Below are 24,044 nucleotides of genomic sequence, written 5' to 3' on the forward strand. Positions count from 1 at the left end.
CACTACCCTGATCCTGCTGCCACACTATTGCTGACACAGGCCAAGTGCCAGTGGCCTCTTGCCCACCTGGGCACACCCCAGCTCATGTTCAGCTGCTGTCAACCAGCACCCCCTGGTCCTTTCCCACTTTCCAGACCCTCTGCCCCAGCCTGGAGTGCCCCATGGGGCTGTTGAGACCCAAGTGCAGGACCTGACACTTGTTCTTACTCAACTTTGAATAAGACTGTTGGTCTAAGCCCATCCTGTCCAGGTCCTTCTACATGGCCTTCATGCCCTGTAGCAGATCCATACTCCCACACAATGTGGCGTTGTCCACGCATTTGCTAATGGCAGACTCAATCCCCTCATCCAGATCATCAATAAAGACATTAAACACGACTGGGCCCAGCACTGATCCCTGGGGGACACCACCAGTGTGCAGCACCATTCCCCGCCACTGTTTGGGCCCAGCCATGCAGCCAGTTCTTAACCCAACCTAGAGTGAACCTGTCCAAGTCATGGACTGCCAGCTTTTCCAGGAGTTTGTGTTGAAAAGGAACTTAAAAACTATCAATTTTCAACCCAGTGCCATGGGCAGGTACACCTTCCACTAGACCTGTCCAACCTGGCCTTGAATACTTCCAGGGATGGGGCAGCCACAGCTTTTCTCTGCAACTCATGCCAGGGCCTCACCACCCTCAACAGGAAGAATTTCTTCTTAATACCTCATCTAAGTCTTCCCTCTTTTAGTTTACATCCATTCCCCCATGTCCTATCCCTACCTGACCATGTGAGATTCCCTGGTCAGCGCAAGCTACATCTGTAGAAAAGGGAAATAGCAAATTTAGGAAGAAATGGCTGGAGAGGGCTGTGCTGTGTGTGCCCGGGGGAAGGGAGGGCTGGTCATACAATCCCAAATCGATACAACTTGGAGCCTGCCCAAAGGAAACAGCAAGATGAGAAAACAGTTTGAGGAGAAGATCACCCCACTCTCCTTCCAAAGGGTCACATAAAAGTTGTTTCAGTTTAAGCAGTGACACCATGCAGTAAAGGCAAGCCAGGGTGACATTGCTGCAATCATTTCCTCTGGAGCAGAGTGAGGGATGATTTCCATAAAACCAACAGCTGCCAAATGAAATAATATTTTCCTGTGTTATCTGCTGGAAAGCTTTATACACAATTAATGGAGTGTCACAATGAGAGATGAGCAGAAACTTTATTTCCTTCACCAAAATACAGGAAAAACTGTAGCAAATGAGCAGTCTTTAGGAAATCAGCTGTTGCAAAGATAAAGTTGATGTTTCGGTGTAAAATCACTCATCTCGTCCACAAACTACTCTCAATAAAACCACAGTGGTGTCATTATACCCCATGAAACTTTGATGTGAAACCCAGAAAACAGATTTTAAAATAAATTTTAGTGAAGATGACCCCTGCACAACCTGTTCTAGTGGAGGCTGTCCCTGCCCATGGCAGGGTGTTGGAACAAGATGGGGTTTGAAGACTCTTCCAACCCAAACCAGTGTCTGATTCTGAGATTAATTAGAAGGTAAGACAACACAAGGCCAGGAGAGTGTGGGGTGGGTACTGCAGCCCAGGCAGCTGCTCTGAGCCATTCCCAACTCTGTCCCAGGAGCCTTCCCATCGCTTTGCAAGAGGGATAGACAAGATGACCACTGGGCAGTGAGAACATCAGTAAAGGCTGAGCCTGTTGTGGTTTCCTTCCAGCTCAGGCTGACAGGATGTGGTTAGGAAGAGAGGCCCTGGCAGTGCATCACAGCCACCTCCCAACCACTCCTTATCCCTCGCTCCTGAGGAGCCAGAAACAACAATTTCTGCAATTCCTCTGCAATAACTTAGCTTTCTTCATATAACTTGGTGCTTCTTTAGCCTTATTTGTTAGCAAATTGTTTATTTCTTACTTGGAGTACCCTTGAGCTGCACAGGCACACTTACTCCCACAGCCATTGGACTGACTGTGCTAGAAAACCTGACATCCAGCATTCAAACTCTCTGGTTCAGGCTTTTCCAAAGCCATCCAGGAGGCCAGTTTGCATTAGAAGAGCTGCGGGAGGTAGAGAAACAGAGGATGGGTGCAGAGATCCTCTTATACCTTGGGGCTGGGGAATGCTGGTTTTCCACTGCAGTTTGATCCATTCAAGGTAGATACTTCTGTACTTGATGATTTCTTGTACATCAAAATGTTGTGCAACAGGGATGTGCAGTATCAGAAGTAAAAGGTGTGTCAGCCACATACTTGCATTTGCAATTAATCCTGGTTCTGCCTCAAGGAATGCAGCATTTTATTCCCTCGGGTGCTGGCATACCATTCAACTGCAATTACCCTGTCAGGAAATGCGGAAGCAGCTGTAATCTTGCACAACAAAGATTTGTGCACTGAAGGATTTCTTGTATCATAGATTGGTTTTTGTAAGATAACACAAAAGGAAGTGAAAAGCAAATGCTGTAGAAAAGGGTCTAATTAATTCTTATTTCACATTCATTTGGGATCTCAAATCAAACAATGACTGGGTATTTTCTCTGATTAAACTTTGTAAACAATGTCAGGAAGGCACAGAGGAGCTCTTAATGCACTTTCCCCTTCGTCTGGACACACTGAGTTTAATCCTGATTGGAATCCCCAGGGAAAATGTCAGTGTCTGTTCACTTCATCTTAAATCCCTCTCAAGTACTTGTCCTTATTGGAAAACAGCCATATAATCAGTCATAATTCAGTGTGTTACAGGCTGTTCATGAGGAAGATTTTGGCAGAGAGCTGTGAGGAAAGATTATGGAGCAATTTCTTTGAATTATCACGGTAGAAATGCACAGGTTAACCACATCCTTCGACATTAAAAACTGTCATTTCAGTTATAGATATCAAGGAGAAATCTAATACAGTTGAACTTGGCAATAAAAATCCCGCTGACTTTAATAGACTTGGCTTACTGGGTTTTCAGGAAAGGAAAAACGGAATATTTATCTACAGTTTAAGGGGCTCATAAAAAGGAGGGGGAGGCACTTTTTAGACAGGCAGGGACAGGACAAGGAGGAATGGCTTCAAATTGATAGAGGGCAGGGTTAGATGGGATATTGGGAAGAAATCCTTCCTGTGAGGGTGGTGAAGCCCTGGCACAGAGAAGCTGTGGCTGCTCCTGGATCCCTGGAAGTGTCCAAGGCCAGGCTGGATGGGGCTTGGAGCAACCTGGGATAGTGGGAGGTGTCCCTGCCATGGCAAGGGGTGGAATGAGATGATCTTTAAGGACCCTTCCAAACCAAACCATCCTGTGATTCTGTGAATTTAGCAGAGACTCTCTGAGTATCTGTAACAGAGTCCAGCCAAGGTCACATTCCTGCACACCTGTAAATACACATCAGGAGCAGCAAGAGCACAGAACTCACCCACTTACCTCCTTCATCCACTAACAGACATTGGTTCAGTCTTTGATCAGCAGCATGAACAGATCCCTGCACTTGTAAGTGCCCCAACTTCCCTTCCACACCAGCAAATACCCTTTCCTGTTGCACTAATTAACTCACCTCCAGAATCCTTGCTTAGGCTCTCCCATTTAGTAGTGATCACATAAACAAATTAACATTATAAATTCCATTGCACATGAAAGCCAGTCTCAAGAGAAACAATCACATTTAAAATCCAATTTCAAAACACAGTCTCTGCCAGGCATCTCACCACGACTCGTTACAGAATCCCCCCATGGCCTCAATCCCTCCAACATTCACGGTCAGATGGCAACAGTTTTCATTTAATAGGCTAAATACTGAATACTCACCCTGTCCTCATAATAACAGGGTTTGTTTTTCTCATGCTGGGTAGCGCTCCAGTTAATGGCTGTCCGCACAATTCTGAGTATGATAACAGTGTGTGGACAGAAAAAGGGTTGTATTTTTAAAAAAAAAAATTATAATTCATTTCAGGATTTGGCTGCTCATAACAAAGAGGGGTATTTTCCAAAACGTTCTGCATTAGCCTAGCTGTAGTACTGGTGACTCCAAAAATGTCACCCTTAGTCCTTAGCTCTTAGAATCCCAGAATCCCAGAATGGCATGGGTTGGAAGGAACCTTGAAATCCTCCAGTTCTACCCCCTGCCATGGGCAGGGACACCTTCCACTAGACCAGGTTGCTCTGTCCAGCCTGGCCTGGAACACTTCCAGGGATTAACATCCTTATTGTTTCTGCCCAAAAGGAGGCAAGATACACACAACTTCAGCTTTGTATCAGAAAAAATAAGCTGTGGAGGGCTCTGACCTTGGTCTTCCTGTTCTCCCACAGACATTCCTTGTGGCCCTGAGTAGGGCACCTTCAGGCCCAATGTGTATTTACACACTTGAATCACACTAAATTGGATTTCAAAAGCCTCCATCCACATCTAAATTCCTTCACAAATTTTGCTTTTGATCTCTCCAGCTACATCTGTATTATCAAATCAGCTCAAAGCTGTACCAGTGCTAGAAATCCACCCCACTGGTTGTTCTTGATATTTAAAGCCCAGCTCTGCTCGGTCCCTGTGTCCGCACCAGTTCTCCCACCAGTAACCTCAGGCACGGGGAGCTGGGTGGAGTGGCTGCCTCACACTCCACATCCACAGGCCATGTGGATGAGGGCACAGAGCCAGTACCTCCAAGATTTTAGGACTAAACCACAGGAATGAGGCAGCAGCACTAAAGATGCAGAAGTTTTCTGTAGATGAGAACGGCTTTGTTCACCTCCCAGACAGGGAAGGGGGGCTTATATTAAACTGTACTTACAGACCCTGGAATGGGGCCATCCAAGGAAAGAAGGGCTGTTGAGTGGACGCTTCTGTTTTTCTATTCTCTCAGTAATACAGCTATACAATTTGTTTTGTACTCCTGAACCAAACAATTGCACATTCACAGTTGGAGGTAGGGTATAAATATTGTCTCTGGCTGATCCCTTGATCCCGCCGTCCTTGCTGAATTAATCACACTCACAGATCAATCCAGGATTTGTTGCTGGCAGAGCAGATGGCCAGGCAGACTGCAGTTGTGAGCAAGGCGGGCACGTTCTCCTTCCAATTATCAAGCAGCATTTTCCAACAGTATATATTTAAAATTAGACATTATTTTGAAGAAACGCTAGATCCCGCCTGTTCCTTCTTCAGCTCCATGGGGACAATGACCCCTGATTTTTGCTCCAGTTCCATCCTCTAAGGCTCACTGAAAGTACAAGATGGCTGGTGCCCCTTTCAACTGAATGTTTTCTGCCCCATTTTCTTCTGCTGTCTTCCAGTTTTCCCCAGAAACGAGGTGACAACACCAGCTGCTGTTTGGCACAAGGATTTCAAGGGTGCATTATATTAATTGCTGAGCTGAGGGCTGCAGGAAAGGGAAGAGAAGCTCCATTCATGGGGCTCATGGCACAGAACAGCAGGAACGGGGTAACAGTGTGTGCCTTTCAAACAGCCTGTATGGGACTTCCCGTCCCAGGAGTAAATTTGCCGTGAAAGACAGACGTGCTGTTTTCCCAGTGTTTACATCTGTTCTGCATTCAGAGTCCCTCTGGATGATAATTGCTCCTGTCTCCCCTCTGTCCCCTGCTGAGGAGCTGTGAGAGCTGTCAGGGGAGTTTCAGCCGAGCTCCATCACGTTCTGTAGGAGACACCTCACACTGCTCCAGAGGTGAACAGGGCTAACCCAGAGTGTGTCTGCAGTCCTTGAAAGAATGAAACATGACAGCACAGTCCAGAGGAGACGATCCCCCTGCGGTGGGACACAATGGGCCACTCTGATTAACCACATCTGTGCAAATGCATTGAAGTCATCCCCTTCACTTCATGGCTAGAGAAAAGACAGGGAGGGTAGACAGATCACAGCGAGGCTGCCCAGGATGCTGCCCATACACACAGCATCAGACAGTCCATTATCCATGCAGGATCACAGCATCTTAACAGCACCCAAAGGAACAGCAGATACGGAAAAAAGCCTACAAGACCTGGGAGGGGAACAGTGCCCAAGTTTACAATGATGTGAACTTGGAATCATGGAATCCCAGAATGGTTTGGGTTTAAAGGGACCTTAAATATCATCTGGTTCCAATCCCCCTGCCCTAGGCAGAGACACCTTCCACTATCCCAGGTTGCTCCAAGCCCTGTCTAAGCTGGCCTTAAACACTTCCAGGGATGGGGCAGCCACAGCTTCTCTGGATAATCTGTGCCAGGGCCTCACCACCCTCAGAGTCAAAAATTTCTTTCAGGTATTCAATCTAAACCTACTCTTTCAGTTTGAAGCCATTCCCCCTTGTCCTGGTACTCCAGGCCCCTGTAGACATTCTCTCTCCATCTTTCTTGTAGTCTCCTTTCAGGTGCTGGAAGCCTTCTCTTCTCCAGGCTGAACAATCCCAGTTCTGTCAGTCTTTTGTCAGAGCAGAGGTGCTCTATCTCTCTGATCAACTTGGTGGCCTCCTGTGGACTCACTTCTACAGGTTGATGACATGCCAGCAGTGTCCAAACCACCACTAGAGAATATTCACTGTTTAGTATTTCACCCTTTGCTGCTTCCCACAAAATGAAAATTTGGTGTTAATAAAAAACTTCAAGTATGCAACTGCTCAGCCTTATGCTCAACCTTTCAATATCCAAACCTGCCAGATGCAAATGTGTATTAATTGGAAAAACTAAAAGCTAAAGCCAGGAACTGTATTTAGAACTGCATTTATTTAAAAAATTCTAGAATTGACATTTCCAATGCCTTGGACACAGCACAAAGCAAGCCAGTCCACTCCCTTACTCTGCAGCTCGAGAGAGGATGCCAATTCCCCAAGATGTTGATCCCAGATATGTATTTTTAGAACTACAACTCCTTTTCCCTGCTATGCTGTAGGAACCTATACACCTGCATGTCTGGCAGTTCAAGGCTGCTCTTCAAGAACACCAGAGCTGCCTCTCAGATCCCAGAAAAATTCTCTCTTCCCCAGTAGTTATCATTTAGACTGTGTGCTCAGATCAGCCTGAAGGCCAGCTCAGCACCCACGACCAATTCCCTGGGCTCAGTTCCCTTCTGGAGGAGGTGGAAACAAATGACATCATCTCCACAGCTCTTCCTTTGCTGCCAGAGAGAAGCAGTTACCTGCCCTAAGGGAAGCCCCTGCAGAGAATGTAACCAAACTGGAGTTACATGTGTAGAAGCCAAATCCAAGCTCTCCAGCATTTATAAGCCCCTCTGTGCAGGCTTTCCCACAGGAAGCTGAGCTTAATTTTTTTAGACCTTGTAGTACATCACCAAAACTGCAGCTGACACTGATGCCATGATGATTTTTGCCTTTTCTTTTAAACCCCTGTTATACCTTTTTACAACTTCTGTATTCCTAGTGCTTTTTGCCTACATTCTTGGACTTGTTTGTTCAGCTAGGAGACTAAACATTTTAGAAGCTTCGTAGCTAGGGATCAGTGTGCCCCAGACCCCAAGGTCCTCTCCAGAACACATTTTGTAAACTAAGATAGAACCATCCAGGGGGAGGCTCCTTGGGGAGGGGGGGATCATTCGAGCCTCTCATTGGGGAATTTTTGATAGATGTGATAATTAGTAAGTCCTATAATGTTATACCAGATCTTTTGGGAGTGGGCATTGCAGTGGGCACTGAGGTGCATTCGACCTGGATGTGTGCACCTAAGGATCCTTAAAATAAATACCAAGGTAAAATCCCTTTTTCCCTTCTATCCGTGTTTGACTCTTGATTTTAAGACCAGGAAAAGGCATCAACACAACTGTGCCAACTAACAAGTGCAGGGGATGACCCACCTGCCACATCTTCAGTTTTGTTCCAAGGGGTGAGGACCATCTTAAATCCTCACCCCTGCCATACAGGAGCGCAGCTGAACAGATTCCAACCACTCTTACACCCAAGGAGCACCTCATGTCCTTCCCATAGCCCCACCAGCCCTCCCTCTCAAGGCTGTTTAATATCCATTCTGTCTCTCAGTGGCACCATATCAGAATCTCACCTGCCTGTGCTTGGCTTCCCCCCCTCACCTGCACCTAAACAAGCTGCACCAAAAGGAAGTTGCAGGAACTTCACCTGTGAGGAGCTTGGGGGAGCCAGCTTGTATTCCAATCAATCCCGTAAGCCATGGAACAGTAGGCACAGGCATACTCACACACTGTCACACACAGACAGCGATTGCCCCAGCTTCCATCCCCAGAAGTGTTCCAAGCCAGGCTGGACAGGGCTTGGAGAAACCTGGGATAGTGGAAGGTGTCCCTGCCCATGGCAGGGGTGGAACTGGATAGTATTTAAGGTCCCTTCCAACCCAAACCACCCTATGATTCCCCTTCCAGCTCCTCCAGAACAAACTACAGCTCTCCTCCGTATTACTCCCAGACACCCTGCCAAGCCATGGGATCTCCTTAGCAAACTCCCAGCCCTGTGCAAGCCATCTCTTCACACACCTTGGAAGGGAAAGCACCAGCTGCGAGATACTCAGGCTGCAGGTACACTGCAGGCTTGTCCTGCTGTGCAGAGGTTTCCCATTTTGATTCCTACTCCCTCTCTTGCTTTGATTTTAATTACCACTCAACTGACCTTTCCATCATAACTATTAGAAGCCAATGACCTTTCCTGAATGGAAGCAGCTGCCCTTCACTTCATATCCCTGGATGTCCTGGCAATTTCCTTTATTCTGCTGTTGTTTTTACCGCCTGTGATGGGGCAGTACCAATAAAATATTGCCCATTTCCTAGTGAAGCACACTCAGTGACCAGCAGAGAATGCCAAAGACCCCACAGGTGACCCTCTCCCATGGGAGAGATATTTATTCCTTTTTTTAAATCTCCTTTTCTGGAGAACCATTCTTCTCCCACAGCAGCTTTTACTTCCCCGAGCTTTTGGCAACAGATTTTGCCATCTCAGTGACAGAGATGCCATTGAGGAGCCAGATGTGCTGAAGCAGCTGTGCCTTTTCTCCTTCACAGAGTTCTCTCACCTGGGAGCAAAGGGGTTTATTTCTATCATGTCTAATCTGTGGCCTATTAATGCTGTTCTTCAGTGTTGGCAGAAACAATCTATGTCAGGTGCTGAAGCTGAATTCCTTGCATTATAGTTGGCAGTTTTTTCAACAATAGAAGAATCAAAATCTCCGAAGATCATGACAGCATGAAACAGCAAGAAGGCAGAAAAGGAGTGCTTAGATCAAATTAATGCAGTGGTCTCTTGGGCAGGAGATGAGCCAACAACTGTGGGAAGGTAAAAGTACTAAGTTCTTCTGTCTCCTTGACAGCTACTCTGACACTGTTCAGGGGGCACCTGCTCTCTGTATTGTATTCCACAGCTCCAGGTTCTGCCAGGAGCCTTGGCCTCATGGAAGAGGTGGAATAGGGAATTTTATGCGACACTCCAGACTGACACTGAGCCCCACACTGCCTTGCACCTCACCTGGAGGCAGTGGGAGGTCTGTGACACAAAGGTGCAAAGCAGCAGAGCACAGGAGCTCCCTGCAGTGTTCCAGCAGCTCCTCTCCTCCCCATCATACAGATGGAAACAGGAATTATTTTAGGTAGAACAGCAAATGAGGGAGCACTCAAGACTGATGATAGGGTACAAGTCCAAAGCAAACTCCAGGAAGCTGAGAAAGAGGAGGAAGGTGATACCAAGCAGTACCAGATTTCCCCTATCAGACAGGAACCACTTTGCAATTAAAACAGGGCAACACCACCTCTTAATGAAACATTTTATTTAAACCAATACAAGCACCATGCTTAGCAAAAAAAGATTTGGTTTAAAGTAAACATGCAATGTGAAGTAGCAGAGACTTAACAGCGTATGGAAATTGTACTGGTTACTGGTATTTTCATGGAACTGCCAAATTCTCAAATCTGGCCGTGAACCTCTCAAACCTTTTAAGATGAGTCTGAACCACAGAACAAACACAAGAGTTTCACCGAGCCCCTTCTCATGTCCCACCACGGCTCCATTTCACAGTCACTACATGTATGTATAAAAAAGAAGTTGCATGATATTTATTTTTGGAATGCACTGAAGTAAGGAATTGAATTCTCTTCCTTCTGCCTGTTTGAGTCAGACCTCTGTCATCAGTTTAACATAGTTTCTGGACCAGCTATTTTACAGTTAAAGATACAAAAATGGAATCCTGGTACAAATGCAAAAGATGCTCCTTTGGAGAAGTGAAAAAGGTGTCAACACCTGCATTATTGCCTCCTTTAATAGATCAGAACAGTATTCATGATACTAGAAATACACTTAAACCATCAAATACCAGCATTTACATTTTTTGTTAAAAATATTCAAAACACTACAAGTCTATTTCATGGGCTGACATGCAAACTCATGCTTTAATTCAGCTTACCATCAATGAATAGGATTACAAGAGCTGTATCCCAGCCATCTAGTCAATATTTAAAGCAAACCTGATTAATTGTGGCAGAAGTCTCCCTTGGAGAGACCTCTAACTCCAGACCAGGGATTTTATGGCCAACTTACTAACTCCTGAAAAATAGGAGCTCCCAATGGAAAATGCTGACTCTCAGACCATTAGCTACAAAGGCTCCCCTAGGTTAATTTATGTTGTCCTTTAGATTCTCTCTTTAGAGGTCTGAAAATTCAAGAGAAATGTGTGATTACAGATGGGCAACTCACCAGCAAAGCCCAACTGGAACATACTGGCCTGAATGTGGACTCATCTGCCTCCCACTGAGCCTAAGGGGGCAGCAGCACAGAACACACAGTTCTACAGATAAGGTGGGGAAAGGATGTTATGAAAACAAGGATTATTTGTGCAGGAAAGACCTGGACATAATGATGTCTTTGTTTAATCAAGTGTTAGCACTACCTGCATCTCAAGAGCCCAGGACAATTAGCAGCAGCCAGCTGTGTCAAAACACTGCATTAAGACCAAGGAGAACACAAACAAGGCTGGAACAGCAAACACCCTCTGCACACACGTCCTCCCAGTACCTGCAGCTGCTTCCACAGCTCAGCCAGGGGAGGGAGGAACAGCTGCCAGGCAGGGCTGGCTGAAGAGTCATACTGGTGGGCTGAGCAGCATCAACAGCACCTTTCAGGAGAAACTGGGCTTTAACACTCTCATGAGGATCTGTTTGCTTCCTGCAAGGCTGGAGGGGCAGCACCCAAGGCAGAAAGTGCTTAAGTGAGGCACGAGAGCATGTGAAGTGGAAGAACTCAGCTGAAGATTCAGCTGTAAGGAGCAATGTTTCCTTGGCAGAAGGTGGAGCAATCCAGAGATGAAAGGTCAAATTCAATCATTTCATGCAGCAGCTCCTCCTTTCCCTCCTGACACAGGCCTCTTGTACAGTTATTTTTGTGCAGACCTGTGCAGGCAGCAGTTGGCTGCTGGCAGCCCACCAGTGTACAAAGTACAACAGACACGATTAATCCAGTTTTTCCCCACTGCAAATCAAGCTGAACATTCCAAGCAGCAGCCTCCCTCTTGCCCACACTGTACTTTGACATGCCTCACCTTTAGTACAATCCCAAAAAAACCTCAAAAGAGATTCTAGCTGTTTCTAGACTGATGCTTGGAATGACACTATCCTTTAAGCCAAAGTCTTATTTATACAATGTGTGTCACAAAAGACATTGTTTTTATTGATCTGCAGTACAGAATGATCAAGCAACAGTTTCATAATCAACATTTTTTCATCCAGGGAAATGAAATTGTTTTTCCAGTTCAGTATGTTAACACAGAAATTTAATTACAAGCACTTCTTTCCCACACCAAAAGATCGATTTAATTGGACCATTCCAACATGTATTTGGAAAAGCTCCTCTCAAGTCAGATTTATATACAAATAAATGAGCAATAACATCAAACTAAGAAGAGATTTGCCTACACTGAGGACCTTTGCAAATAAATTCCTTGTGATCTTGCAGGAATTAGTGTTTTAACACTAACACAGCCTACATTGACAAATGAAAAATAACCCCACTTTCAGCAAAGGTTTCACAGCATGAAATACTGGCCTCCAAATTTAACACTGCATTCCTTCCCAGCGAGCAGATTGGTTGGGGCAGCCGTATTTTAAGGTATGTTATCAACAGGAAGCTGCTCTTACGCAGATACTTGTTCAGTAGCACAACAAACACTCACGAGCAAGATAGGGAGAGACTGTCCCATGAGTGCTCCTCCTGCCACGGCACGGGCTGAACGTGTCCCACATCAGACAGCTACTCTATTCAATATAAAACAGACCTGTAAAAAGACTGGTCATTTATAAAAGTTAAATACTATTTTCACATTAGATTTGCTGTTTCGAAGAGATGAACCGTTAAGTAGATGAAAATCAAATGATCACTTATGCAAAAGCTTCATCTGGAATGTAATTTTGACCAAAAAGCCGTTAAGAAAGTTAGAGATTGTAATTAAAGTACTCAAAAGCTATGTGTGGCCAACTCTTGTAACAAAAAGCTTTTATAAATTGTTCATTATCATGAAAAGCTTTAACCTCCTGACTCCTACAAATGGAGCAGATGATTGGAATTTCAAAGAAAATGAGGTTGGCTTTTTGTTTTAACAGATGTCAACTGCAGCACGAGGCACTAGGAACAAATATTACTTGGATTCTTTAACAAAGTTTTTACCAAATTTGTAAGAAGTGGCAGTGTAAAATTCTCAAGTCCTTTTAAAGCTAACAAATGAAAGGCACACAGTATCACCAGGTGTTTAGATAACAGGAAATGAGCAGAGGTAAACTTCTCAACAGTGTCAGAATAGAGATGCAAGAAGAAATCTGGTACAAGAGGAACCAGAGTTGTAGTTCAGCCCTTAGTTATCAGATAGTTCCTGTGAAACTGTATTAGCATGAGAACTGGACAGTCAAAGCTTTGCCCTGAAATTTAGAAAGATTGACTCAGGCAACTGAGGAATTACTGGAATGACAAAAATTAGTTCCAAGAATTTGAGACAGTTCACATGGACTTGATGGAAAGATAAATGGATGGATTTGCTGTACAAGGATTTTGATTTTTAATACTAAACGAATGCTTCCAGGGAGTAGTTTTCAAAATTGAGAAGACATTAAGTCAAAAAATCGGGTAAGTAAGTGACAGTACACAAATTCTGCATAAAAACGGCTAATGTGTGTCATAAGGATGTGTTTGTAGCTCAGAAAAAGTTAGCGTCAGCTTCCAAATGATGTTTGTACACGGTTATAAATCCAGAACTGAACTATTTTAGTTACAGAAATATTAGTCACAGGAGTGCAAAAGGAGTCCCTGCAGAGGAGTATTCCCTTTTAGCAGGTACAAATAAGGAAACACCTGCAAAGATTTGTTACTTCAAGGAGACAGACCTGCTATTCTTTGCACAAACTCTGCACAAGAGAGATACTGCAGGAGACAGCTGTGAATACAGTGCATTGCTTGGGTGTAAGTATTCATGTCTGGTTCCAGTATCACAAGGATGGTACATAAATACTTAGAACAGAGGTTTTCCTTAGTGGAAGAAGCCCAGTTTCTCACGCAGCCATTCTTCAGTTAGGTCTTCTGTATTCCTGATTTCGAATACCTAAACAAAATGGCATTGCATCAGTTCCTGGGGTATGGGACTGGAAAGGGATAAGCACACAATGCAAGCAGCACCTTTCCACACACGTTGTCTGAGCTACGATAAACCAACCTACAATTTTTAGGTGCTTTCTTGAAAGCACCAGATCAGTGGAAAATACACAAGACTAAGTGGCAAAGAACATCACTAACTTAAATAAGAATCTCATAATTTCTATTTCTAGGCTTTACTCTTGTCCCTTAAGAATATGAGAAAAGCACATGTACTACATTTTAAAATAACCCTGAAGTGGCCCCATCTCACATGCATTATGTCAGCAAGATGGTATTTTGAAGAACACAAATTAATTTAATGTCTAGGTTGATTTAAGCCCAAAGTTCAGCAATTTTGCTCAGTCCAACACACAATTATTTTTTCTTTGAACTGAAATAAATTCGTAATATCCAGTAGCATACTGTTTTACCTGTAAAATATCTCAAAATAGGAAACTTGGGAAAAATACCCCAACAAAATCCTGAAAGCATAGAATGGGTGGGTTAGAAGGGACCTTAAAGCTCATCTCATTCCAATTCCCCTGCCATGGGCAGGGACACCTTCCACTTTCTCAGGCTGCTCCAAGCACCATCCAACCTGGCCATGAACATTTCCAGGGATGGGGCAGCCACAACATCTCTGGGCAAAACCCCCAAAACAACCTGAAAACAACCCAAAGCTTTGAGAAATCTTAAATGAACCTGTAATGCAGTTCTGAAGCAGAAAACAAGGTCCAAAATACCAATATACTTCTTACATTCCACCTGGGCAAGTAACTGGCTGGGGTTTGGGGTTTTTTTAAGTAGCCTGAAGAGAAACAATGTTAATTCTGCATTGCCCACAGGAGTCCATGAGATGCCCACAGACAGAAGTCAGGTAGTTTTACAAATTCACAGGCCTTCAAAATGGAGAAACCCCAAAATTCAGTGTTACAAGAACAGAACAGCTTAACAGAAGCCAAGCTAATATGCGAGTCACTGGAGACTGATTAGAGAACTCAGCTGAGTCATGTGCAAAAATCACACGGAGGAAGTCACAGCATGAGTTAAAATGAAACACAGCTCAGCGAGTGGCAAGAATAAAGCATATTTGAAGAGCAAGCAGGCAACCCCAACTGGAGACAGCCTGTGTTCTCCTGCTTCAGGAGGAGGATGAATGATCAGGAACCTTTATACCCAGTCATGGACTTGCATTCAAAAGCCATTCAGGCTGAATTTCTCCATTTCAGAGGTGTCAGGAACTCCAACTGAACTACTTCCCAGGCTTTCACCTTCTTCTCACCCTCCTTTCTTCTTGCTTACTGTTTTCCAGTAAGCTTGCTTACAGTTCTCAAGCCTCCAAGACGCAGTTTCAACAGATCTAAAAAAAGATTTCTTGGGGCTGTGCTGATTGTTTTTACCATCTTCTGCTTCCTTCCTATTGACTCCTGTGAACTTGAGGTCTAATTTAAAACAGAGGTGTCTTTTCTTAAAAGGTACAGCTGGAAGAAGCAGAAGTTGGACAGGGCTTGGAGCAACCTGGTCTGGTGGAAGGTGTCTCTGCCCTTGGCAGGGGGTTTGAACGAATGAACATTAAGGTCCTTTCCAACCCAAGCCATTCTATGATTCATAGTTCTCTTACTGGTCCAACAGACATTTTTACTGGGATGTTAAAGGACTCAGCAGGATAGGGAAGACCTAAAGGGAACAGTGCTGTTAGAAGTGCTGAAGTCATTTCACAAGGTATGAAAAACCTGAAGCAGCTACTGACTCTATTAAGCTTTACTGCTTGAGGCTAAAAGGAGTCTAGGTGCCAATTAAGCAAAGATTTCCAAGATCTCCAAAATGAAAAACAGGTGACATTTCTTTTCTAAAATATACATGCAGCTAGGCCTGGTGAATGCAGTGATTTCTTCTGGTGCCAGTACTGGAAGAACCCAACAGAGGAAGAAATTGTTCATCACTTGGCACATGTCACTTGTTCTGCAGGCTGTTCTGCAAGCATCCAGCCCCAGGAACCAGCTACACTGATCTGTTCCACACCACACTAAGGCTTCAGTCTATTCTTCCCATCAGTAAATTCCTCCCCCACAACAAAGATGTCCATCCTACTGAGGGATATTTTTGTTTTAGAGAACACTGTTCCTCCTGGTGTTTTAGGGTATAGAAATCTCCACACATACTCCTCGTTTAGTGTTCCTAAACCAGGCTCTGTTCCCTGTAATCACAAAGTCTCACAAAACCCTTCTTGCCATCAGTTCAAGCAAGACACAACACAACAACCTGCAGTGAAGGGGGAGAGAGTTATTTCAAAAGCCAGTTATACCTTAGTGAGTTCAGCTGTCTGTACAAGCTTATTCTTGCTTCCAGCATACATCATCTGCTGCTCAGGCTTACATCCTGTAGTTATGGGGGGGAGAGGGGGGAAAAAAGAGGGTTTGTTTCATTATTTTGACTACAACACTTCAAAACTAAGGTTTTTTTTAAAAATCCAAACTGAAAGCTAAAGACATTCACAGACAGATTCTCAGGTAACTACAGAAGAATATGCTCAGTAGTTGCTAAACTCTTTTATATACCTAGTTACTCTAGCTCTGAAAAATGAAGGGTAAAACAGCACAATCTTCTTCCAGGAGATAACAAGGATAATCCAGTAATACCAGCAAGCTACACTAATACAGAACACAGATGGAAGCCCAGGAGCAATTCAGCTCTGTAAGCCCAAACCAAGACCCAGGTTATTTGGCTTCTATTAAAATTACACCGTGCCCTGTGCAGGTGAGTTGATGTTGAGGGTTGCTGTGACACAAGCAGAGCATGCTCTATACTGCTCTCGGCAAACTTGGGATGATCCAGGATGAGAGTCTGTTTCTCCTGGAACAGTCTGTTCCCCCAGCACTTTCACATGCTCAGATCTGGGTTAGGAAGCCCTCTTTTCCTCCTTTTCACCCACAGCTCTGATAGTCCTTTAGACTGTCCCCTCACAGCACTGTTTGAGGGGCAGTTGAGTAGAGCATCCTCTACTGCTGCCCACTACATCCAGGCCCCCTGAAAACTCTCATATCTCATCCTAACCCTCTTACAGAGTCCTGTTCCTTTCTTGGGTAGAATGAAAGGAATAGCATTCTAAGACCCTCACAAAGAAATGGGTTCCCATGTTCTTCTGAGATGAGAGGAATTTCTCCCCTCCCAATCACTAATATCTGAATAGCAAGAGTCAGGTGAACAGAATCCCTCAGGAACAGAGGTGGTGTCTCTCTCCACTCATTTCCTGAGCCTTACAGGGTCATGTTTTGAGGATTCCCCAAGATTTGAGCAGTAAACAGGTTAAATTAGGTTAAGCCTCCATGAGTAGATGCAGAGTGCTCCAGGGCCTGTCCTTCAGAGGAGGGTGAGCACACTGAGAACAGTCATATTTAGGCAGACACCTTTTGGCCAGCTAAGCAGGAAACCAACACTCCAGTTCAGCCTTCAGAAGTGGAAAAGAGAGAATCTCTTCTATCATACATCTTAAGTGTCCTAAATGTGAACCTCAAAGGCAGGAAAACCTCCTTGAGAGCACTAAGCACTCAGTTTTATCTTCCCTAGAAAACAGTATTTCCAAATTTACAACACTCAGTAGCTACCAATCACAATGTTCACTCACCAACTGGACTGGAGAAGATAAAGCACAATGGATAGGAAACTCTTCCATCTTCATGCTGGTACTTGTAACTATACACAATAAATGTTTTTTCTGAGGTTAAAGAAACTAAGAAATCAATTATTTTAGTAGGATATAATCCTCAGTTATCAGAGCCTGATGCAGGCACAAATAAGTGTTGCATTTTAGATGATGTATTAATTCAGTAATAATAAACTCATTGTTCTGTTTTCACTTCCACATCTGACTTTCAGAACTGGCCCCACCTCTGTGTAAGGGCTGTCTCTGTAGTAATGTTTCACATCAGAGCTAAAATCACCCTCTCATCACAAATATTCCTCTCCCAGCTTGGTAAAAATACTTCCACATCCACCAGTGTGGTTTTGGCTTAATGAAAGTCCAATTCTTTCTTTGCTGACCAAGAACTTCATTGTTTCAGGTGTTTTGCTGAATTTGAACCACAGTTTTAGCCACGACTTCTGTTCTACAGCCTCCCACTGCACTGTGGGCATGAAAGAAAAGATTCAGAACGGCACAGGGAATGGTGCCAGCCGGCTTTTGAAGCTAATAGGACAGGTATTTTCTTCACGTATAACTTAAGTACCCCTTTTATTTCAATAGTTAAAGAGTAATTTACTTGACCCTCTTTTGTTCCTTTTTTTTTTTTCAAAACAGGGATTCCTCCCTGGATCATATCCCAGAATCAATAACTGCAGCAAAACAACAACAGCCACATCCTGAGAAAGTACCAAAACAGATCCAGAGTTACACAGGCAGATTCCTATATTTAGAAGTAGCCACCAACTGGTACGTTTTACTCACTTCTTTACATTAACAGCAGCGTGGCTTTGCTTTACTTCCCCAAACATTATACAGTCTAAAATGAAATAAAATGTCAGGAAAGGCTTAAATGAGTCATTGTTTCAACAAGTGGTACAACAGTTCAGTGCAGCCTGAGAACTGATCCTTGGGTTATTTCACAAATAAAGGATCAGCAAGATCACACTACAGCAATTATTGGCCTAAAAAGGTGAAGTCCAACATTTTGAACAGCTTCCAGGAGTGAGTAAGTCCAAATGGCAGCAGCATAAGAAGGATATCGAGGTTGTCTCTCGGGCAGCTCATCCTTTAGCTCATCGGGAGAAATACCCTGGTGACATTAAACACAAGCAATATTTGAGCAAGTATCTTGCACTGGAAGGTTAAAGCAGAATAATGGGCAGTGAAACACCTGTAAGGCAGATGTTCATCTACAGGTCAACTGATAAGGACCTCCCAAATTACTAGAGCAGTTTAGGAAGACTTGTGTGCCAACAGACTCCTATGACTAAACACAGAATTAATGTTAACATGAATAATCATCCCTATTTTAGGCATAATGAGTTTAGCAAACATTTTTGGCTCTAGTTGGCTATGCTGGCAGCTACCATGCTTTGCCAACCCTAGTGCTAAACAGAAATAAGCAAGCACACATCATAAAGTCAGTTAAAATCAGCTACATAGATCAAAAGTTTGAAAAATTCACTCCTTCCTCTTTCAGCAAACAAAAAAGAGTCCCCATTACATCTGAGTGTAACATTAACATCTACATTCTAGGGAACAAGAGCTATGGTTAATGCTCAAATCCCTGGGAAAGATTTAATTTTGCCCTATGGACCATTAAGAAACACCACACACTGGGCTGACCTTATTTTGCCACCCATCAAATTTAGAGTCTGCAGGGGATTAGCAATCCTGCTTCTAATTGATGGCAGACCAGCTCAGAGGCAAATGTGCAGATCTACGTGGAAACACAGCAGAAATCTCTTCAAAAAGCCAGCAGGTGCCAAAGATGCTTTTTACATCGTTAAAACAGCTTTAAAATAACCTTTTTTTTTGGTGCAAATAATTAGTCAACTCAATTGCTTCTGCATAGTTTCACTATTAATGGTGCTGTGCTTTACATGCAGAGTGACCATGCATTTAAATAAGCTCATGACCCAAATTAGATTAAGAGTTTGATAACAATTTGAAACTAAGGCAGTACCTTAGAGACAACAATACATTGCAGGCTGAAGATACTCTTATTTACAATTCATTTAACAAACCTCATGCTCCTCATCCAGCACCACCAACTGCTTATCCTTGTCGATTTTCACTATAAATCAAAATAAAACACAGATCAATGTTTTTTTCAATTGATTTATACAACGGATGCATGAAGCTTTTTAGCACTCAACAATTACAGTCCTTGTGATTCTGTTTTGCTTCTTCAGTGTATCCCATGACTTCCCAAAATCATTTTACAAACAGTGGTAGACTCTGAGCCATAATTAAATATAAATACTCTGGTAAGAGCAGATGGAGACTTGTATCCTAAGAACAGCATTGTTTTAAGATTGTTAAGATTACAGACAAAATTGGAAGTGCTGCAGCTCACAGAACAAACACCCTCCTGACTCATGTTTACCTGTTACAGCAGCAACGTTACACAGGGAAGAAAAGAGGTGAGAGAGAGGATTTTCTGACAATTTCTGTCAGGCATGTTTGGAACTTACTTATAATGGCAGCATTGTTGGTCTCTTTGCGAAACCGGAATTTTCTCAGTTTCTCCACCAGGTCTTCAGCAACATCACAAACCACCAGAGATTCGCTCTGCAAAGAGGAAATGGCAGAGGGAAGGGAGAGATAAATCCTTCTAGAAAGTGAAACAGACAAAAAAATCCCTGTGTCACACACATCTGTGCATAAAGCCTACTGACATTGGCCTGCATGCAGCTTGTCACATAAGCCAGGAAAAACATGGGTGAAAGCAAGATTTAAAAAAAATAGCAAAACAGATTAACAGAACCTTTATCTGTTTTAATTTCCCTCTTCAAAGCCACACAGTTAACTAGGAGTATTTCATTAACTACTCCTGAAGTGGGATCATTCTCAGAGCTCTTAGAAGCAAACTTTACACTTCAGAAGTAGATTTTACACTTCTACACTTAAAAGTAAATTTTACACTTCATTTTCCAGGCCTTGAAATAAGGGAGTCCCTTAGAGTGGCAGCAAATGGGATAAAGTAATTTAAGCATTTAACATAATAGGAGCTACTATTAATATTTAAGAACATCGTCCTTGTTTATTTTTACCCACAAAAATATTAATTGAACTTCTGAGATTTACACACACAGCAAGGGTTTCAGACATTTTAACCAAAAAACATGCAGCATTTTCCCCCTGTGCACACCAAGCTCTCAGCAGAGATGCTCAGATACCATATTAGTCATCACAATGAAGATGAGGAAGGAAGTTACTGTTTCACAAGCAACCATGCAGGTTATCTTCCCTTACACATGCAATTTCTGAACTGCACCAAGCCAAGCACTGCCATTTCCTGAGCAACATTTTATACATACAACCAAGGGGTTCATGCCAGCTTGATAAAGAAGTTACTAAAAATCTGCAGTTTATACTGTCTTTGTAAACTCCCATGGCATCGAGACCTTTGTACCGAAGTTAACTGTATTTCAAGGTTTCCTAAAAAAAAATTCCTCAGATAAAAAAAATGTGCAAGATTACCTATCAAAAGCTCTAATAAAGAGCTCTTGCATTGAGACAAATCACTGCTTTTTAATTAGAAGAATGTTACTATTTAAGCTCTCAGTTCTGTCTCCTCGTGTTCAACATTGTGAGATTTCCCTCAAAAAGCAGACGGGTGGCTCTGCTTCCCCACTTCCAATACCCCGCGTTTGTTGTTGCTCCTGAAAAGATTTCCACCTTGGCCAAATTCTGGCACACAGTCTCATCACTCTGCTTCCTCTGGACAGCTGGAGAGGAAATCAGGCTCTGCTGTGACAGCACAGCTCAGGTACTGCCTGTGCAGCCTCCCTGATTTTGCTTGTTTACCCTAAACGTCAAAGACTGTTCTTGGCTCCCTCTGATCAACAAGTAGACCCCTCTGACCCAAACAGGTTGAATGCGATGATCTCAGAGGGCTTTTGCAACCTAACTGATTCTGTGAAATATCCCTAATACCCAGTCTCACTCATTCAAGAAAAAAAACCTAAAAAATATTTAAAAAACTAAACAGAATTCAGGGCTGCATTTCACAGTTGAAGTTGTATTTCATATAAAATGTCACTAATACACACTCTCACTAGCCCAGGAGGAGGTCTCAATTAAAAAACCCAACAGGATTCATGGCTGCATTTCAAAGCTGAGATTATATTTTATATGAAATCCTCTTCTGTGAAGGAAGCTTTTCTCCCAATCCTCTGGGCTCGCCAGCTTCTCCCTGCAGACAAGCCATGCTCTTGCTCACACCTGTGCAGCTACACAAACACAAATCCCTGAGGGAATCTGAAGGAAAACACTTGGTAACATCAGATTCAGACTGTTTATCGGAGCTAAGCCAGCTCACCAACGCTTGGCTTAACAAAAACTCAAGAAAGCCGAGGCAGGATTGCTGCACAGACACGGACACACCGGCCACCACCACCCCTTGGACGCTGCTGCTCCCTGGACCGTCCTGTTCAGATACGCCTCGGGACAGCCGCTCCCCTCACCATCAGGCTGACAAGTAAACACCAATTTCCCAAATGCGCCTCAAAGCACGACTCTCCTTTCACTAGACAGGCACACAGCAAAACAGCCTAAGATTTGATCAAATTTGCTTTGCAACTGCTCCGTCAACAGGAGGGTTCACCTCCCCAAACCTTTACTAAAAGCAGCATGCATGACTCTTCCTTTTCCACAACCATTTCTTTACCCATTAGCCAATACTAATGCAAAGTACCCCACAGCATTCATCCACCAGTCCATGTTTCTCTTGGTCTGTTCCAACCAGCAATCACAGCTCAAGTCCAAATTCACCACTCGGGTGAATTAGCTCAATAAGCAACAATCAGACGTTCTTATTTATAACATTCTTCACTGAATTAGCTCGAAACATTACAAGACAAGCAGCAACCACGTACGATCAAGCCATCAATCGTTTCACAGACACATAATCAGTTCCTCAGAGGTCAGATCACGCGTTTTTCTGTTGATTATTCTATCATTTCCCTACCGAATCTTTCTGAATCAGTTAACTATGCATTATCTCAGCGGGATGAGCCCCCTCCCGGCCGGATCCCCCCCATCCCGCCGGATCCCCCCTGAGGGAGCGGCGCGCGCTCCCCCCTCACCATCTTGGCGCGCGCACCAACCGCCGCCGCCGCTCGCGCGCCGCCGCCGCCGCCTCCTCCTCACTGGGCTGCGCCCTCCCTCACCGCGGCTGCGCGGCGCAAGCCCCGCCCCCTCCTTCGCCCCCCGACCAATCAATACCGCTCCCGCGGCGTGGGCGGGGCGCCATCACGCGCCTACGGGCAGCGGGGAGGTCCAAGGCCGCCGTGGGCGGGAAAACGCAGGATCACGTGACCGCGCGGCACCACGCCCCTCCCCTTGCCGTGCCGGCCCCGCCCCGCCCCCTCCCCGTTGCCGCGGCAACTCGCGGGCTCAGCCCCAGGCGCCATTTCGCTCTGAGGGGATCTAAGGGAACGGGGGAGGGATAGGGCGGGTTCAGCTTCACAGCCCTTAATATCCATTAAAAAGGTCAAGGACGGAAGGTTTAAACGCTGAAATTGGAACATGAGGCGAAGCAGAAGCTGTGCTGCTCGCGGTGCTTTTTGCGTGTAAGTGGAGTGTAATTCTGGAAGTCAGGCAGGGCCTGGAGCTCACAAGTCAAATTGGACCAGCCAGAGATGGGCACACACTGCTTTTCTTTAATGGGGCCTTGGTGTGAGGCTGTCCTAATGCTGGAGTGAATATCTGGTCTTTTCCATGCCATTCACAATTTTAGGTGCTGTTAGAGCAGAGAAAAATGCACTTTCAGTCATTCCGTAAAGGATTTAAGAATATAATTGCTTTCCTCACTCAGAATGAAAGTACAGATGCAGCCTTCACATCTCAGACACAACTTCTAGTGAATTATACTAATGATTTGAACACCAAACTCGTAAGATAAAACTGCAGATTTTCACCAAGGGCTTCAGCAAACACCACAGAAATGCGAGATTGCTGAGCAGCTACTGAAGCCTCACACAAAATCACAGACTATCCTGAGGTGGAAGGGACCCATGGGGATCATCAAGCCTAACTCTTGGCCCTGCACAGGAAAACCCAAAAAATCCCACACTGTGCCTGAGAGCATTAACCAAACGCTCATTGAGATCTGTCAGCCTTGGGGCTGTGACTATTCCCTCAGGGGCCTGTTCAGTGCCTGACCATTCTCTGGGGCAAGAACCTCCTCCTGATATCCCACCTAATAACAGAATCACAGTCTGGTTTGGGTTGGAATGCACCCCAAAGATCATCCAGTTCTTACCCCAAGTTCCTACCATGGGCTGGAACACATTCCACTAGACCAGGATGCTCCAAATCCCAACCAACCTGGCCTCCAACACTTGCAGGAGATGGGGCAGCCACAGCTTCTCTGGGCACCCATCAAGGGTGCAGTGGCGTCCGGTGCAGCTTTGTTGCAACTTTGCTACGCAGTGCCAGTAGACAAAAGTCCTTCATAAAAATGTTTCAGTCATTAACTATAATACTTCAGTGTCTGACAAGGGCCTGGAGCAGCTGCCTGTGTGGGAGGGCACAGGGCGGGCTCTGAGGCCCTGCCAGCTGGAGCAGGGAGCTCCGGTGTGCGGCCGGCACAGAGCCGTGGGCTCCCGCAGCTCTGCATCCCGCTCGGCTGAGGCCGCTGCCCAGGCACAGCCGGCTGGGGACACGCGGCCACCCCGGGGCCACCCAAAGGGGGACCCTGCTCTGGGGCCAGGCCAGGCCGCAGCAGGGAGCCCCCATGGGGCTGTGCCCGGGGAGGGAACGGCTCTGCCCAGGGACAGGGCTCTGAGAGCAGGGCAGCACAGACAGCAGGGACAGCGGGACACGGG

At 44.7% G+C, this 24,044-nt stretch overlaps 1 protein-coding gene across 1 annotated transcript; it reads right to left on the reverse strand.

The window, feature by feature from the left end:
* Positions 1 to 9,667: 9,667 nt before the first annotated feature.
* GMFB (glia maturation factor beta) lies at positions 9,668 to 22,385 on the reverse strand. Its single transcript, XM_039552617.1, has 7 exons — positions 22,302 to 22,385; positions 19,686 to 19,782; positions 19,236 to 19,285; positions 18,249 to 18,298; positions 17,152 to 17,234; positions 15,832 to 15,905; positions 9,668 to 13,494 (listed from the first exon to the last, which is right to left on the reverse strand). Exons 1-7 carry the CDS (start codon positions 22,302 to 22,304, stop codon positions 13,423 to 13,425), a joined length of 429 nt encoding a protein of 142 aa, XP_039408551.1. The 5' UTR covers positions 22,305 to 22,385; the 3' UTR covers positions 9,668 to 13,422.
* Positions 22,386 to 24,044: the final 1,659 nt, after the last annotated feature.

This window comes from Corvus cornix, chromosome 5, assembly GCF_000738735.6.
Source record: "Corvus cornix cornix isolate S_Up_H32 chromosome 5, ASM73873v5, whole genome shotgun sequence".
NCBI lineage: Eukaryota > Metazoa > Chordata > Aves > Passeriformes > Corvidae > Corvus > Corvus cornix.